General features: G+C 42.4%; 1 protein-coding gene across 2 annotated transcripts in view; it reads right to left on the bottom strand.

The window, feature by feature from the left end:
* LOC134406535 (albumin-like) overlaps positions 1–15,345 on the bottom strand; it is a 38,980-nt gene that overhangs the window by 10,353 nt on the left and 13,282 nt on the right. For both annotated transcript variants that reach the window (XM_063138009.1, XM_063138008.1), the window contains exons 5-9: positions 13,217–13,349; positions 8,395–8,492; positions 4,593–4,722; positions 2,418–2,632; positions 1,051–1,183 (exon numbers count right to left, since the gene is read on the bottom strand). In XM_063138009.1, coding sequence (XP_062994079.1) covers positions 1,051–1,183; positions 2,418–2,632; positions 4,593–4,722; positions 8,395–8,492; positions 13,217–13,349 — 709 coding nt within the window. The remainder of the gene's footprint in view (positions 1–1,050; positions 1,184–2,417; positions 2,633–4,592; positions 4,723–8,394; positions 8,493–13,216; positions 13,350–15,345) is intronic.

Raw genomic sequence — 15,345 nt, forward strand, 5'->3', positions numbered from 1 at the left:
ATGCCACATTCCTATGAACCAAATAATGTGTTTGATACGTAGTTTGTGGAACACATTTCCAGCATAGGCCAGTAGAAATTGCTGTGTATATATACTTAAACAGAATAATCCTCTGGGAGGCTTCACAATTTACACCTTGTAAGAATTTCCATACGATAACTTCTGTAGATAAAGTTTAATAACCAAACAAAAACCATTTGCTGCAAATTCCAAAAATCAAAATCAAAATCAAATCTTGATTATATAAGCAACAAAGCACTGTTTAAAAGTTTGGATTGATAAAGGTGTTGTATTCCATGTATTAATTGTATTAATTTCATTAATTGTAGCTCCTGAGGAACAATTAATCAGAAACATCAAGCATTTTGCATACGGATAAGAGTTATTAAAGATTTTAACTATTTTCAACAGCACCAGAGCTAGTCTCTCATTCATTATCTATCTCTTAAGATGAGCCAGTCCAATTTTATTCATTTCTTTCTTTCAAAGAAATCAAGGCCACCCAATTCTTAAAATTCAAGTTCAGTTTTTAAGAGCTAATCCTTCAAAGCTTTCACTCTGGAAGTATACCTCTTCTCAGTTTAAGTTTCCCCACATTCAATTCTTTTTCTTTTCTTTTTCATTCTCAGGATTATGACAAATTTCCAATTTTTGGAAGTACCTATGAAAATATGTACCATGTGGAATGTCTACCCATTCCTGACTCCAATGTATGCAATTTATCTTGATACACGTTTCCTTAAGCTCATAGCACTAATCATTTCTCCACCACTGACACCACACCATTGCCTACCATGGGTGAGAGTGTGAAAGTGCTCAGAATAAGTATGCCAAAACACACATGTTGAGCTAGGCATTATAAATGCAGTGGTTAGAACCAGACTTGAGGCTGCAGTTTGAGATAGATCTGCTTCTTCCATTCTGCTTTGTTTACCTATACAATCTAGTTCTGCTCTGATACATATCATTCACAATCTGCTCTATGACTATGAAAAAACAACAACAATAACAACATGCACATTCATGTTATGAGGATAAAACATAACACACCCATTGTGTGAAGCATTCCCCAGGAGTCTCAGATTTGCAACACTTTTCCAACAAATCCTCATACTTATCACCAATTCTCAGCATTAACTGCAAAGAAAATTCAGGATGTTTCCTTGCATTCTCATACAGAAAGCTGTAAGACAAGAAAGAGTTCATCAACAAACAAACAAACAACAACAACACAATAGCAATAACAAACATGTAAAGTGTTCAGAACTCTTCAAATACATTAGCACAGGGATCCTTAGCACAACCCTTCAAACTGGGTGCTATTCTCCCTAATATTGTAACCTCAGAAAAGTTTCAAGAGATGCCCCATGAATCAAAATCAAGCTGGATCAGGATGTCTAGGTTCTCAGTTGTGGCTGGAAAAGTGATGTGGCTAAATTACCTTCACCCAGGATAAGGACTAATTGACCTGTAAGAACCTATACTGACCTGAAGATCTGCAGATAGACCTTTACTGTTCTTGCCTTCTATATGAGATGTGAGATATGCTGGAGTTCGTAGCTCCTTTTCTTTTGAACAGCCATTACAGAAGTGATCACTACTTGCCTTCTGCAAGGTGGTTATGCTTTCTTTATTCACTGGAGCAAACTGGTGTTTTGTCCTTGCTGGTTTCTTTACTACACTATCAATTACTGCAATGCCATTTGTCTTTGATAGACATTTTAAATAGAATTAGTTTGCTCCAGTTTAGCATTATTGAAGTTTTTGAATATAATTTTTGCATATCAGTCTGGGACAATTTTGGAAGGGCAACTCCTAAAAAATAATAGGAGCAGCATCTCCACCGGCAGTACCTCTGAAGCCATCAAGGACAATATATCAGCTCATTCAAGTATATACAGGGATCAAGAAGAAATAATTGTCTATGCTCTGGTGTCCCTGTGTGATGAGCTACTTGAGATTACAAATTAGAAGAAGAGCAAGATGATTCTCACAAGTACCGTCATGATTCTACTGTCCTGACAGCATATTGTTTATTCCTGAGCTCATCTAGAAGGAGCGGTTTTGTGGTCAGTCAGCCTAGGTCTTCCCCAAGGTTAACAGGCAGATTTCAGCCTTGTCTATGGGGCTCTTTCCTTTTTCTCTTCCTGCCTCTGCCTGCTCCTCCTTATCTTGCCCACTGGTTCTCCTTCCTACATCCAGTTCCAGTTGTCCCTTGGAGGGACTTCTCAGCTCAGCCCCTGACTTTCAATTCACTGTTTCCAGATGGACTTTCCTGAGGACATGTCCCAGTTTCCATCCCACTTGGGTCCCAATCCCTCTCAGCATTATCCTTCTGCTCCCTGCTTGCTTAGCTTCCCACAGCCCAGCGCTGTCAACAGGTAGGGTTGTAAGCAGTTGATATTTTTATGCCATACTGTGCCAGGAGCATATTCTGGTCTTCGGCATAGCGTGGGCACACTATATGGTTATCTATGAAGTCCCCAGCCTCTGGAGACAAATCTTCTGGCTTTTCATCATTTTCCAAAGTAACTAGGCAGTTTCGTTGTTCCAGGATGGGCTTTTCACAGCAAACTTTTACTTTAGAAGAAATTTCATCTTGGTGGCTACAGATAAATCTTGACAAGTTTAACTAAAAGGGGGAAAAACACACACAAACAACTGGTTATTTGAAGGCAGTGGCTTTCAAACCATAATCCAAAGGCCCCTGTTTATCAGGAGTTCCTCCATGACATTAGCTGGGTCATTCATGGGTACAGCTTATGCTCTGTGGTGGATTTCCATTACAATGGTCACATTTTGCAGCTCCTCTGATTGTGGTCTTGCCACTGGGGAATATATTTATAGAAGGACTAGGTCATCTTGTAACAACATGGTGCAGAGTAAAGCTCTGGAAGCCCTGACAGAATCCCTGCTTCGAGACTCCTGCTTTATTCACAGCTTCCTTCTTTACTGTGTCAGTGATCCATTTCTCACAGCTCTAAATTGTTCAGACAAAGGCACGTTGTTGGGAATCTCTGCTCTCCAATGTCTTTACACCTAAGCACTGGAATGAGGTCCTAAGAGGAGAGCAACCTCAGGCCTGTGGGTCAAATCCAGCCCTCCTCAGCTCCCAATAGAGCCCTCTGGGTCGTAGTCCCTCTGCCATCCACCGATCATTTGGTGGTTCCCCAGTTTTTGTGCCATCCCCTCCCCCATTCTGAATTTTCTCCCCAAAGCTTAATTGCTGGCAGTAGCACTTTGAGCTACAATATGCTGACATTGTTTGTATTGTTGAAGTAGAAATTTTAGCTTTGGGTTTGGGTCTTGCTTCCCTGGCCTTCCTTGAAATTCAGCCCTCAGGCTGGTGGATAATCCCCTACCATGAAGCATGGTAGGTGGTGGTGGATACAGCTCTACCTAGCGGAGAGTGGTGCCTCCAATCTGGGTGGGTGTGAATGCATTCTGCTTTTCAGTCAGTACCAGCCAGGGTGCCATGATTCCAGGCCCTCCTTTGAAATGTGAGACAATATAGAGGTCTGCTGTGCAATCAAAAAAGCTTTATTCAGTAAATAGACAGCTCTTCACACCTGAAGGGTATGTGAATGCTAGAAGCTATCCTCTAAGCTTAATTAGCCTAACAACTAAAGTCAGTTGCCTATCAACTCAATGGACATTTCCTGCCATAAATGACAGGCTTTTACTAGACTCCTCCTTCAGGGAGGATGTTTAAGCTTTAAACTCCATCATGTGACTAGTGGACCACCTCCCACTCCCAACTCACCCACTTGATCCTGCAGGAGACTCTGGGATCTATCAATTCAAATGGTCCCTCCCCCTCCAACGAAGACTAAGTTCCTAGGGAGGGGGAGAAGGGAGAAAATTATCTCTGAGGCTCCTTGGAAGATTCCTCCTTGTTCAATAAGCTCCTGGGAAGATTCCTCCTTGACTCCTGGAGAGCCTTTGAGAATTTCCTCCCGTTTCCTGTCTTATCTGGTCTTCTTCTTCAGCCTCCAAATCTGATTTCGGATCCACACCAGAGAGACTGGGACTGTTCCTGACAAAGAGCTCTAATGAAATATCCAATATGCTGAACCCTATCCCCAAAACAGATTCAGCACCTTGGATAACGCCTTTGGAATTCTGGCTGGTTCTGACTGAAATCAGGAATGCATTCACAGCCCCACTGATATCGGAGCGACCAGCCTCCACTGGATCCACCACAATTTCTCCATTTGTGGGCACATTTGAAAAGTACCTCTTATTGGATTTGTGTTGATGTATTGCACTTCTGTCCAAAAGCATGGCTATGGTAGGGGACAGATATGCAATGCATCCTCAATTGTTTAAACAGCATCAAAAATGCTCTTTTTTTTGTTTCTTTTAAAAATACACCTAGTTGCTGACATCCATTTTCAGAGAGTTAGGAAATGAAAGCAGGATAGATCAGGAAAAAAAAGTTTTGAGAGAGGGAGAGAGCGAGGGAGAAAGGAAACCAGATTGCCGGGAACTTGCTTTTTAAAAATATGTTCCCAAGAATCTGGTCTATTGGTTTGATGTAATCTGTTGGTTTGATGAAATTGAAAGGAAATCAATACTAAAAACAAAATTACCCTATCAAAAAAGCACTCCAGTGTATCGCCTTTGCAGCGCTCTTCTTCGATATGAGAAACATCCTCAGCAAGCCTGAGAATAGTAAGAACAGCAGCATTTGGGAACTTTTGACTCAGTTGAATAAATTGCCTGAAATCAAAAGAAATGGTATAGTATTATTGTTTTAAGGTAGAATCTATATAATGTAGTCCTTCCCAACCTGGTGCCCAGCATTTGTTTTGGACTACAACTCCCAGTTGTTGTGGCCATTGACCATGCTGGCTAGGACAGATTTGGAGCTAAAGTCCAAAATATCAACAGGGCCCCGGGTTGTGGAAGGATGGTATAATACCTCAAATTTATTCCCAGCATAAGCACAATGTAATCATAGGCCTTAGCTAGACCTAAGGTTTATCCCGGGATGGTCCCTGGGTCATCCCTGCCTGCTCCTGGGATCCCCAGTGTGTCATTTAGATGCACAGGGATGACCTCGGGATGATCCCGGGATAAACCTTAGATCTAGCTAAGGCCATAGTCTATCTATAATCAGAGATATATTGGAAATATTGTCCAAACTCCAAATGGGTATTCGTATCATTTTTGCCTAACACACATAGTTTATTTTACTATTATATTGTTATGTGTTTGGGGTCAGTCTACATTAGCTCCAGGAGAACCTTATAACTCATTGATCATTTTTGTCTGTCTCTTCTGCCAAGATGCTTGTTCATGCACTGGTTATTTCTCAGTTGGACTACTGCAACCTTCTTCTCTCTGGCCTTCCTTCTTCTCACATCAGTTCGTTGGTTTCTGTCCACCACTCTGCTGCTAAGATCATCTTCTTGGCTCGCCGCTCTGACCATGTCACTCCACTTCTGAAATCTCTTCATTGGCTTCCAATCCACTTCAGAATCCAATATAAACTTCTCCTGTTGACCTTCAAAGCTTTTCACGGTCTAGCTCCTTCCTCTCTCTCATCTCACACTATTGCCCGCTCGTGCTCTTCGCTCCTCTGATGCCATGTTTCTCGCCTGCCCAAGGGTCTCTACTTCCCTTGCTCGGCTTCGTCCATTTTCTTCTGCTGCCCCTTATGCCTGGAATGCTCTTCCAGAACATTTGAGATCTACAAGCTCAATCACAACTTTTAAAGCTCAGCGAAAAACTTTTCTTTTTCCTAAAGCTTTTAAAACTTGATGTTGCTCGGACTTTATACTGTTAGTTTTACCCTACCCTGTGCCTGTTTACCCTACCCAGTGCCTGTTTGCATTCCCTTCCCCTCCTTATTGCTTTACTATGATTTTAGTAGAATGTAAGCCTATGCGGCAGGGTCTTGCTATTTACTGTTTTACTCTGTACAGCACCATGTACATTGATGGTGCTATATAAATAAATAAATAAATAAATAAATAAATAAATAATAATAATAATTGACTCTGAGTAAAAGAGATGGAGGTTCCCCACCACACCCACACCGTAATACTTAAACGGGCAGCCTTTTTGTCCGACAAGGCCTGAGGAGGGTAGGAGAAAATTAATCTGGGGAAGTTGAACCTAACACAAAAATAAAGAAGCTTTTGTCTTGCAATGAAGAGATTTGCCTGGACAGCTGAGAGGAAGCAGGTGTTGCTTGGAGTTGGGTTGTTGTAGGTCTGAACACAGTGTAAATACAGTTTCATAAAAGAAGCATCACAAGTCTCCAGTACCCTCCTTCTAGGAAACTGAAGCCTGAGGCCCTTTCTACACCTAAGGATTATCCCAGGAAAATGGAGGGATTGTCCCTGCTTGCTCTCTGGATCCCCTGTGTGGCATTTGGATGCGCAGGGATGATCCTGGGACGATCCCAGGATATAGGGCTGGTGTAGACATGCCCTGAGTAAGCATTGAAGCTCTTGCAAGTTCATCCTTCCCAGGACTTGGGAGTAGGAGTATAACAATAAGTAATTTGGGCCACGTGTCCTCCTCCCACTCACATTTTGTCTGAGCAATTTTCCACAATATATGTATTTTTATATTTTTTTGTTTGTTTGTTTATCATAGTTTCACTTATCTCTTTAATTTATTTGGCAATATATATCTTATGCATTTTTATATTTCTGGGGAGCTAACACATTTACCAATAAAATCACAAAATCAACCTGTGTTCTCAAACAACAAGGAAGATCAATACCATGTATAAAAGCAAGTAAAATAATGGTTTGCCCAACATGTAAAACCCCTTAACAAATACTTATTCTGAGATTAATGACCAAATGAACCTATTTCCAAGTGTGTTAAAAAACAAATCCTTTGAAGGGATTGATTAAATTAAAACAAAAAATTCTGCTGTGCAAAGGGAGCAGATGCATTTCCCACCAAAAACTGCATTTGTACACTTTAGCCGATCGGTGTGTGTGGGTGTGGGTGTGCACATTTCCAGCCTTTTAAAGGTGCACATTTTTCCTGATCCAATATGCACATTGTTCCCAATTGGGAAGTGAGGCTGGGAGACACACACATTTGGGAATATGAACAAGGTGAACTGAGCTTCAACTTTAACGTCACATGTTTGCCCATCCCTAGCTGTAATGTGCCAGATTATCAGCTAGGATGTTTTTGTTTGCAAATGCTCCATTCTACAATATGCGGGGTGGATTTGGTATGTGAATAATGAGGGGGCAGAACTATTGGTTGGTCTACAGGTCTATGGTGCATCTGACCATTTCTTGTAGCGCACAAAAGGCTGACTGTGGCCACAGCTAGACCTAAGTTTTATCCTGGGATCATCCAGGGTTCGCCCCTGCCTGAGCACTGGATCCCCTGTGTGTCACCTAGGTGAACAGGTTTGACCCCTGGACGATCCAGGGATAAACCTTAGGTCTAGCTATGGCCTGTGTAACTGGGGTTAGAACACTATGGCTGTAGCTAGACCTAAGGTTTATCCCAGGATCATCCCAGGTTCGTACCTGCCTGAGCGCTGGATGCCCTGTGTGGCACTTAGATGAACAGGTTTGACTCCAGGACAATCCTGGGATAAACCTCAGGTCTAGCTACGGCCTATGTGGGGTTGGATCCAGAGTCTTCCTTCCATTGAAAGAAGGGCTTTGCTCACAGATGTGCCTTTGCCCAATATTCAGGGATTCCCTTTTTCTCCAACATAGCTCACAGCTCACCTCTTTCAATGGAGTTCCCTGTGTAGCATTTTGGGAAGCTAGAAGGGCTCCTATGGGATGAAAGTGGGACAGAAGTCTGACTCTACCAGCCCAGTTACACATAAATCTGATTTCAACCAGGACATTTTGCTACTTTTTAAACTCTACAGTTTATTAACATCTTCCAATACAAGTATGCCACCAGAAAAATGTTGCATTAGTGAGATACCAGATTAAGATGACCATATGAAAAGAAGGACAGTTGTATAGAAAAGGGAATTTCAGCAGGAGTCTGTTGCATTCATGCAGCACCAGATGAAATTCCCTCTTCATTGTAACAGTTAAATCTGCAGGAGCCCTGCCCTCTTTTGTATCTGGTCACTCTAGCTAAAGTGGGCAATGCTCCTGCAGCTTTAACTGTTGTGATGAGGAGGGACTTTTACCAGGTGCTTCATGCATGCAAATGACTCCTGCTGAAATTCCTTTTTCTATACAACAAATATTCTAGAGCCCTGTCCTCCTTTTCATATGGTCACCCTATACTGGATAGAGACAGAGATCCATCTCATACTTTTCTGGTTCCTCCCCAGGTTATAGGTTCACTTTGTGCTTGAGGTATTCTATCATTCTCAAGGACAGGTGCTACTTGATCATCTAGGTAGCTGATATGAATATTCCAAAGTAACAGACTTACAAGGATGTGATCATTCTTTTTCCAAATTTCTTTTGGATGTAACAGATTTGCTTCTGCAAGTCAATAGTTTCTAATACTTTCTGCCTAATTGGTGGTGCCTGTTATGAAAAGAAGAGAAATATTTTTGACTCAATAGTCATATATGAAATGAAGATTGGAATGGAGAAGAAGCAAAACAAAGCTTTCCTGATAGAGTCCTTCAATATTTGGGGTAAAACTGAATAAAAGTTAAAGCACTTTTAAGAGGATGAGGATGACATATTCAATTTCAACAATAAAGGTTCTGAAATAGACTTACAAATAAAACTTGTAAGATCATTCCTCAGACATAAAATCTTAAATTCATCACATACAAGCCAAAAAGGAATTGGGGTGTGTGGTGTGTGTGGTGCAGGCGAAAATCAAACTCTGCCATATGTTCTTAAAGTTATAGTTCTTATTATTACCTATTATTATTATTATTATTATTATTATTATTATTATTATTATTTATTGCATTTTTATACCGCCCAACAGCCGAAGCTCCCTGGGCGGTTCACAAAAACTAAAACAATTCAAAGTGTAAAACAAACAGTATAAAAACATGAGATAAAATACACATTAAAATGAATTAAAACATACCATACATGATTAAAACATCCTGAAAACATTCTAAAATTTCACTGGATAGGCCTGCCAGAATAGATCAGTCTTTATTGCTTTTTTAAATTCTAAAAGACTGTCAAGTTGATGAATCTCCTCCGGCAGGCCATTCCACAGTCTGGGAGTAGCAGAAGAGAAGGTCCTCTGGGTAACAGTTGTTAATCTAGTTTTTGCTAGCTGAAGTGGATTCTTCCCAGAGGACCTGAGTGTGTGGGGCGGATTGTACGGGAGAAGGCGATCCTTGTTGGGATGGAATAGTTCAGAAAGCTTATCTTAGTCTTTATTTTTATTTTTTCTATTTTACTTTTTTATTTTACTTTTAGGTTTTTACTTTTAGTTATTTACTTTTCTTTTAGCTTTAATTTTATTCCTCTTATATTGTATTTTATGGTTTTAATTGTGAACTAGCCAGAGAGCTTTGACTATTGGGTGGTATAGAATGAATAAATAAATCACTTTGATGGAATGACTTCCAGTAAATGAGACTGAGGGCCTTGTTAGACCTACCTTTAAATCCGCCCTTCAGGCACGGCGAGCCCGTGCTACAATTAGCATGGGCCATCACACCTATCCAGTCGTCAGACACGACGGGGAAAGGAAAGCCCCGTTGCGTTCTGCATTTTTAAAAAACAGTTAAAGGGGCCATGTGTGCAGGAGCACACCAACGAAAAGGTAAGTGGGTTTTTTTTTAAAAAAAATAAAGGGTTCCCCGCTCCCCCTGCCCCTGATTTCCCTCCACAATGTCTGATGCCCCCCGCTTGCCCTCCTGCTTGCTTGTCTGCTCACCCCCTTGCTCACTCGCACCCACTCGCCCCCCGCTCGCCCCCCTGCTCGCTCGCCTGCTTGACCCCCCGCTCACCCGCTCGCTCGCCCCCCTCGCCCGCTCACTCGTCCGCTCGCCGCCCCTGCTCATCATGTCCAATGCCCCCTCCACCATCACCCTGGCCACGATCTCCCCACCCTGGCTCTGCTCTTCCCCCCATCTCTCCTGCCGGGTCCGCTCTTTCCCCCCTGGCCCCCATCACTCCCCCCCATGGCCTGATGCCCAGTGCCTGATGCCCAGTGCGTGGCTTCTCCCGGTCACTCGCGAGTAAGCGAGCAGCCAGGAAAAGCCACAGAACCAGCTAGAATTTCTGCAGCCCCAGGCTGAGCCCGGGGCTGCGGAAAAACCGGGCCACAAGTGGATCCGGTTATCCCGGGTCAAGGGAGGGTTTAGCCCGGCCTGATCCCGGGATCCCCTGTGCGTCATCTGCATGCACAGCAGGAAGCCTGGGCCTCACACCGGGCTAAACCCTTGTCTAGGAAGGCCCTGACAGAGGGTCAAAGGGAACTGGTCTCTCAGCAGAGGCAATAGTGTCACGAAGTGTGCATGTAATATGCATTGTTGATAAGAATTCATTGCATTTCACAGGAGCGTTATTCATTATTCATCTGTCTGTGTGCTAACTTTGAGTATAGAGTAATCAGCTCTCTGTGATATAAGCAAGCTTCAAGTGCCTAAAAATGCCTAGTTGGAACTGGGACAAAGAATCTTGCCATTTTGGGGTCAGTTAATTCTTGGGTAATTCCTCATTACCTCATGAGGAGATGAACCTCCTTGCCAGGGTCCTCCTTAAGTAAGCTGTAAGTCTGGCTGCATCATGGAGTCATGAGTAGGGGTGGTGTGAGTGTCTGTGTGGATCTCAAAGGCCAGCAAGAAATCACCATCTCAGCCCCAGGGCTGCCAGTCTGCGGAACCTCATTGCACGACGAGTTGGGCAAATGTGCCACTTTCTGCCACCTGGCAACCCCTCACACTCTCCTTCCTTGCATGGAGAGCATGAAGAGGGTTGGCAGGCAGAGGGGGCAGGAGTCCTGAACTGGCGGTTAAGCCTCCATTCTCTCCTTGCTAGGGAGAAGAAGGTGAGAGGTTGACAGGTGGCAAATGACGACCAAACATGGTTACCTGAGCTCTGTCAACCATGCCTGACAGATAGGTAACTATAAGGTCTTAATGCTGAATGCTTTGCCCCCATCTTGACAGTGGCACTTTGGCGCCACAAGGTGCCGTGGTCCCGCACTTACATTCCTTCCCGGCATCTGCATAGGAAGGAATGCAAGTGTGAAATTTCCCACCATGTAAAAGTAAAAATAAAATAAAACGGAGGGAGGAGGAGAGGAATGGGGCCGTTCCTCCCCTCTTTTAATTTTATTGTCTGTATCTGCACAGCTTGGCAAATACAGAATTTTTTTAAAAAATATATAATTGGGGGGGGGGAACGTGGCAACCAGAGGACGATATCAGGCAAGGGACTCCGGGTGAACCACCTCTCCTCCCTCTGGCTGCCCATTCCAACCCCTACATTTATTTTAATTTTTGTTATCTGTATCTGCACAGCTGCGCAGATACAGATAATTTTTTTAAAGGGGGGGAGGAATCACCCCATTCCTCTCCTCCCCATTTTTTTTACTTTTACAGAGGCATGGGGCCGCCCCCTTCCCTGTCCATCCCATGGTGACCAATCAGGGAGTGACTTGAGCTGCGACAAGCCTCCACTGTTAAAAAAGTCAGGGTAAGTGACCTACTTTTTTGGAGCAGAGTTTGCAAGGTTTGCCCCAGATGGCTTCGCAATGGCGGCTGTGTCATGTCGATGATGTCCTGCTACTGTAAAGCCAACCAGGGAAACCCTTCATGTAGACATGCCCTTTGTCAGATGATTGGAATGGAACTTTAATTTTACTAAGAAATATGCTAGCCAGTATTTCTATTATGCTTCTAATCATTCTGATTGCATTGTATGTAGTAATGTACTTTGCTTCTTTCATCATTGCAAACTTATGCTATTTTTAATATTGTTTGAGCAGTGTGTGTGTATGTGTAAAGGGTAGACTGCTTAAAATGCATTCCACCACTAAAAAGGATAATGGGGGTTCGTCATTCTAACTTTAATAAAATTGAACCGGTTTCACCAATCTTCCTAAAATTTACAAGTCCCAGAAAGAAATGTTGATTTGACATAACTTGAAAATTTCAGGAAGTTTTATAAAAGGTGGAGAGAGAAAGGGCATTTTAAATTGGAAAAAAATCCCTCTCAGTTAAACCAACAGTGGCAATAATTTCTCCCCACAATTTCACAGACTTGGGTCCATTTCTAACTGCAGATCCCAACTTGGTCTGCAGCTAGTCAGTCACTCTGTGGATTTTTCATATCAATGTGGAGAATGCTGAAGGATGAAGAGGTATAAAGGATGAAGAGGTATTCTTTATAGCAAAACCTGAGTTCAACAGTTTGGGGGCTTGTTGGATTTCTCCAGAGCCATTAGTTTGGGTTGAATTTGTGAGCTGAACCCCAAACCTTTTCCCAAAATCCAGGAATTTTAGCATGGTTTTTTCTTCATCTTAAAATCAGCATTAGAGAGGTTGGGGCTGCAAATTGTGTAAAATTATGCAAATTTCAGCCATAGTTTGAATAAGTTGTGCAAATTGCAGCTGTAAAGAGGTTTGACTTAAAAATATGAGAACCTAAGAAGATAAGAAGAGCCCTGCTGGATCAGACCAAGGGTCCATCTAGTCCAGCATTCTGTTTACACAGTGGCCAACACACTGTTGACCAGGGATGCACAAGTAGGACATGGTGCAACAGTACCCTCCCACCCACGTTCCCCAGCAACCTGTGAAAATTGCAACTGCATCTTCTGCAAGTTAAGCATATTTACAGCCATAATTTCCACAGCTTATGCACATTATGGCTCCAAGTTGCGTAACTTTTGCAAATTGAGACCTCAGTTTATGTAAATGGAAATTCTGAGGGAACACCTGGCCCCTGAAAAGTCTGTGAACTGCCTGAACTCATTACTACTGAAAACTAGGCATACTTCACACACACACACACACACACGCTCCAATGGATTCCTCTGGCATCCCTAGGAATTAGAGGAGGGACTTTACTTCAGTGAAAGAGCAAACACTTTACTTGTAGAAAGTCCCAAGTTCAATTCAGCTAAGAAGGATCAGGTAGATCAAGCAATGCAAATGACCACTGCCTGAAACTCTGGATGGGCACTGGCAATCAGTAAACACTGTTTTGGGTTAGATGGATGGATATTCTGAAAGCCAACTCTTATAAATCCAGCAGTGGTGGATTCCGTGAGCAGCTCTACACAATATGTCAAAACATAATCCGGGTTATAGTTGAAATACCTTTTCATTGAAGCAGGAATCCTTGTCAGCTTCTTGGCAGCAAGTTATGAAGACCTTCTCAAAATCTTGGGCAGCACCAAGGAGCGTGAACATAGTTGTAGTGGGGTTCCTTCTGGCAACCTGATAAAGGTAGCTATGACAGAAAGGTCCCTTGCTTAACATTGATTGAAGTTGAACAATTAAGTCACTCATTCAAGAGCAATCCCATACATGTTTAGAGAGAGAGAAAAGCCTAGGCCATTCCCAGCATGCTTCAGCCACACTCTAGCCATGGCTGGAGCCTACCAAGAGCTGTAGGATTTTTTTCTGACAAAGCATGCCTTCAATATATGAGTCACCCTATTGCCAAATTAGTGTGATAATGACTGAGGTTCATGTTTAACGTTCTAGTAAAAATTATTTGCTGCACTTTGTGAGAATGTTTTCTAAAAACGTTTTTAAAATTCTTTATAAAAAAAATCTTACAAAATTATGAAATATATATATATATATATATATATATATATATATATATATGATGATTGTTTAGGCAATAAACTGCTATTGGAATGTTGAGAATACCATAAGTGTTGTATCCCATGTGAGTTTGGTTTTGTAAATAAGTTTTAAAACTGTTAATTTGATTGATTCTTGTTCTTGAGGAAGGATTATTTTTAATCTGAAACGTCGAGCATTCTGGACACAGACGAGAATTATTAAAGATTTTAATCACTTTTATCGGCACCAGAGCTAGTCTCTCAATCCGCGCCAAATCTCTCAGAGCAATATATATAATAATAATATTTTTTGTGAACTTCCCAGAGAGCTCCAGCTCTTGGGTGGTATAGAAATGTAATAAATAAATAAATAAATAAATAAATAAATAAATATAAATAAATAACAAAATACAACCAGAGATGCTCACTGAGATTCTCTAAACTCTTTGAAACTTGGACCGTCTGCCTCCTATTTTCATTTGCAATGTGTTCTTCTTTTCGTTTTGTCCAGGAAAAGTGTCCATTTTGAATGGGGAACGTGAACAAGCCTCATGCACTTTTTTTAAAAAAGTGTACACTTTACCACTATTGACTGATCATTTGCATCATGAAGAAACAAGACCAACATTGTGTCAGGATTCCTTTAAGCATACTCAGAGGTCACTATGATTTTTTAAAAGTTTCTTGAATTAATGGGGAGTATAATTTATTAGAGCAAAAGATCTCATGCAGGGGGTCTTCATAATAAAACAACTATTATAGAAGAGGGGAGCACTATGTATTAATCTAGGGAGCAGGGGAAATACCATGAAAGTGATATAGATTCAGCTTCCAACTCAGGAGCTGTAATTCTGCCCAAATCCCATTTTCAATGCAATTGCAGTCAACATTTGACAGTGAACTAGCAAACTATCTCTCCCTCTGACGCTGAGCTCAAGTGGTAGGTGGTAAGTGTCAATGGCCATGCAGCTGAAAAGAGACCACTGACAAACAAAAGGGAGGTATCAGTGTATTTGGGGGAACTGAGGTTTCAAGAAGTACAATAAATACTAAATATTAAAATAAAGGGACTGTGCCCAACCATACACCCAAAGTCCGCTGAGCCTTGTGCTTCTTCAGAAGTCATACAATATTGAGTGTCAGATGGAGATGGAAATTGGGGAGATGGGTTGGTGGTGAAATAGAGCATCTCAGGGGAGTGCATGGTTGGCTGGAACCCTGAAATCCACATTGAAACTACGGCTGTGCACGGACCCCCCCCAAACCGCTTCATGGCCCAATCTGGAACTTCCAGATCAGGCCCGAACCACTTTGGGTCGATCCGCTCGTCCCCCACTCTGCTCTGCGGAGTGAGATCTGAAGGGGTGGATCGAGATTTTGCCCCCCTTCCCTACTTACTTGCCTCCGTGGCGGATGGCAGAGGCATGTAAGTGGGGAAGGGGGGACAAAATGGGGACCGATAAGCAAAACTCCTCCCACTCCCTTACCTGGCTCCATGGTGGTCCATCGCGGGCTTCAACTGAGGGCCAGTCCTCAAAGCAGAAGCAGGCCATGGCTTGCTTCCACTTTGAGGCCTGACCCTCAGTTGAAGCACATAATGGACCGTGACAGAGGCAGGTAACCCCCCTCCCCCCTGTCCCCTTACCTGGCAGT

Source organism: Elgaria multicarinata, chromosome 11, assembly GCF_023053635.1.
Source record: "Elgaria multicarinata webbii isolate HBS135686 ecotype San Diego chromosome 11, rElgMul1.1.pri, whole genome shotgun sequence".
Classification (NCBI taxonomy): domain Eukaryota; kingdom Metazoa; phylum Chordata; class Lepidosauria; order Squamata; family Anguidae; genus Elgaria; species Elgaria multicarinata.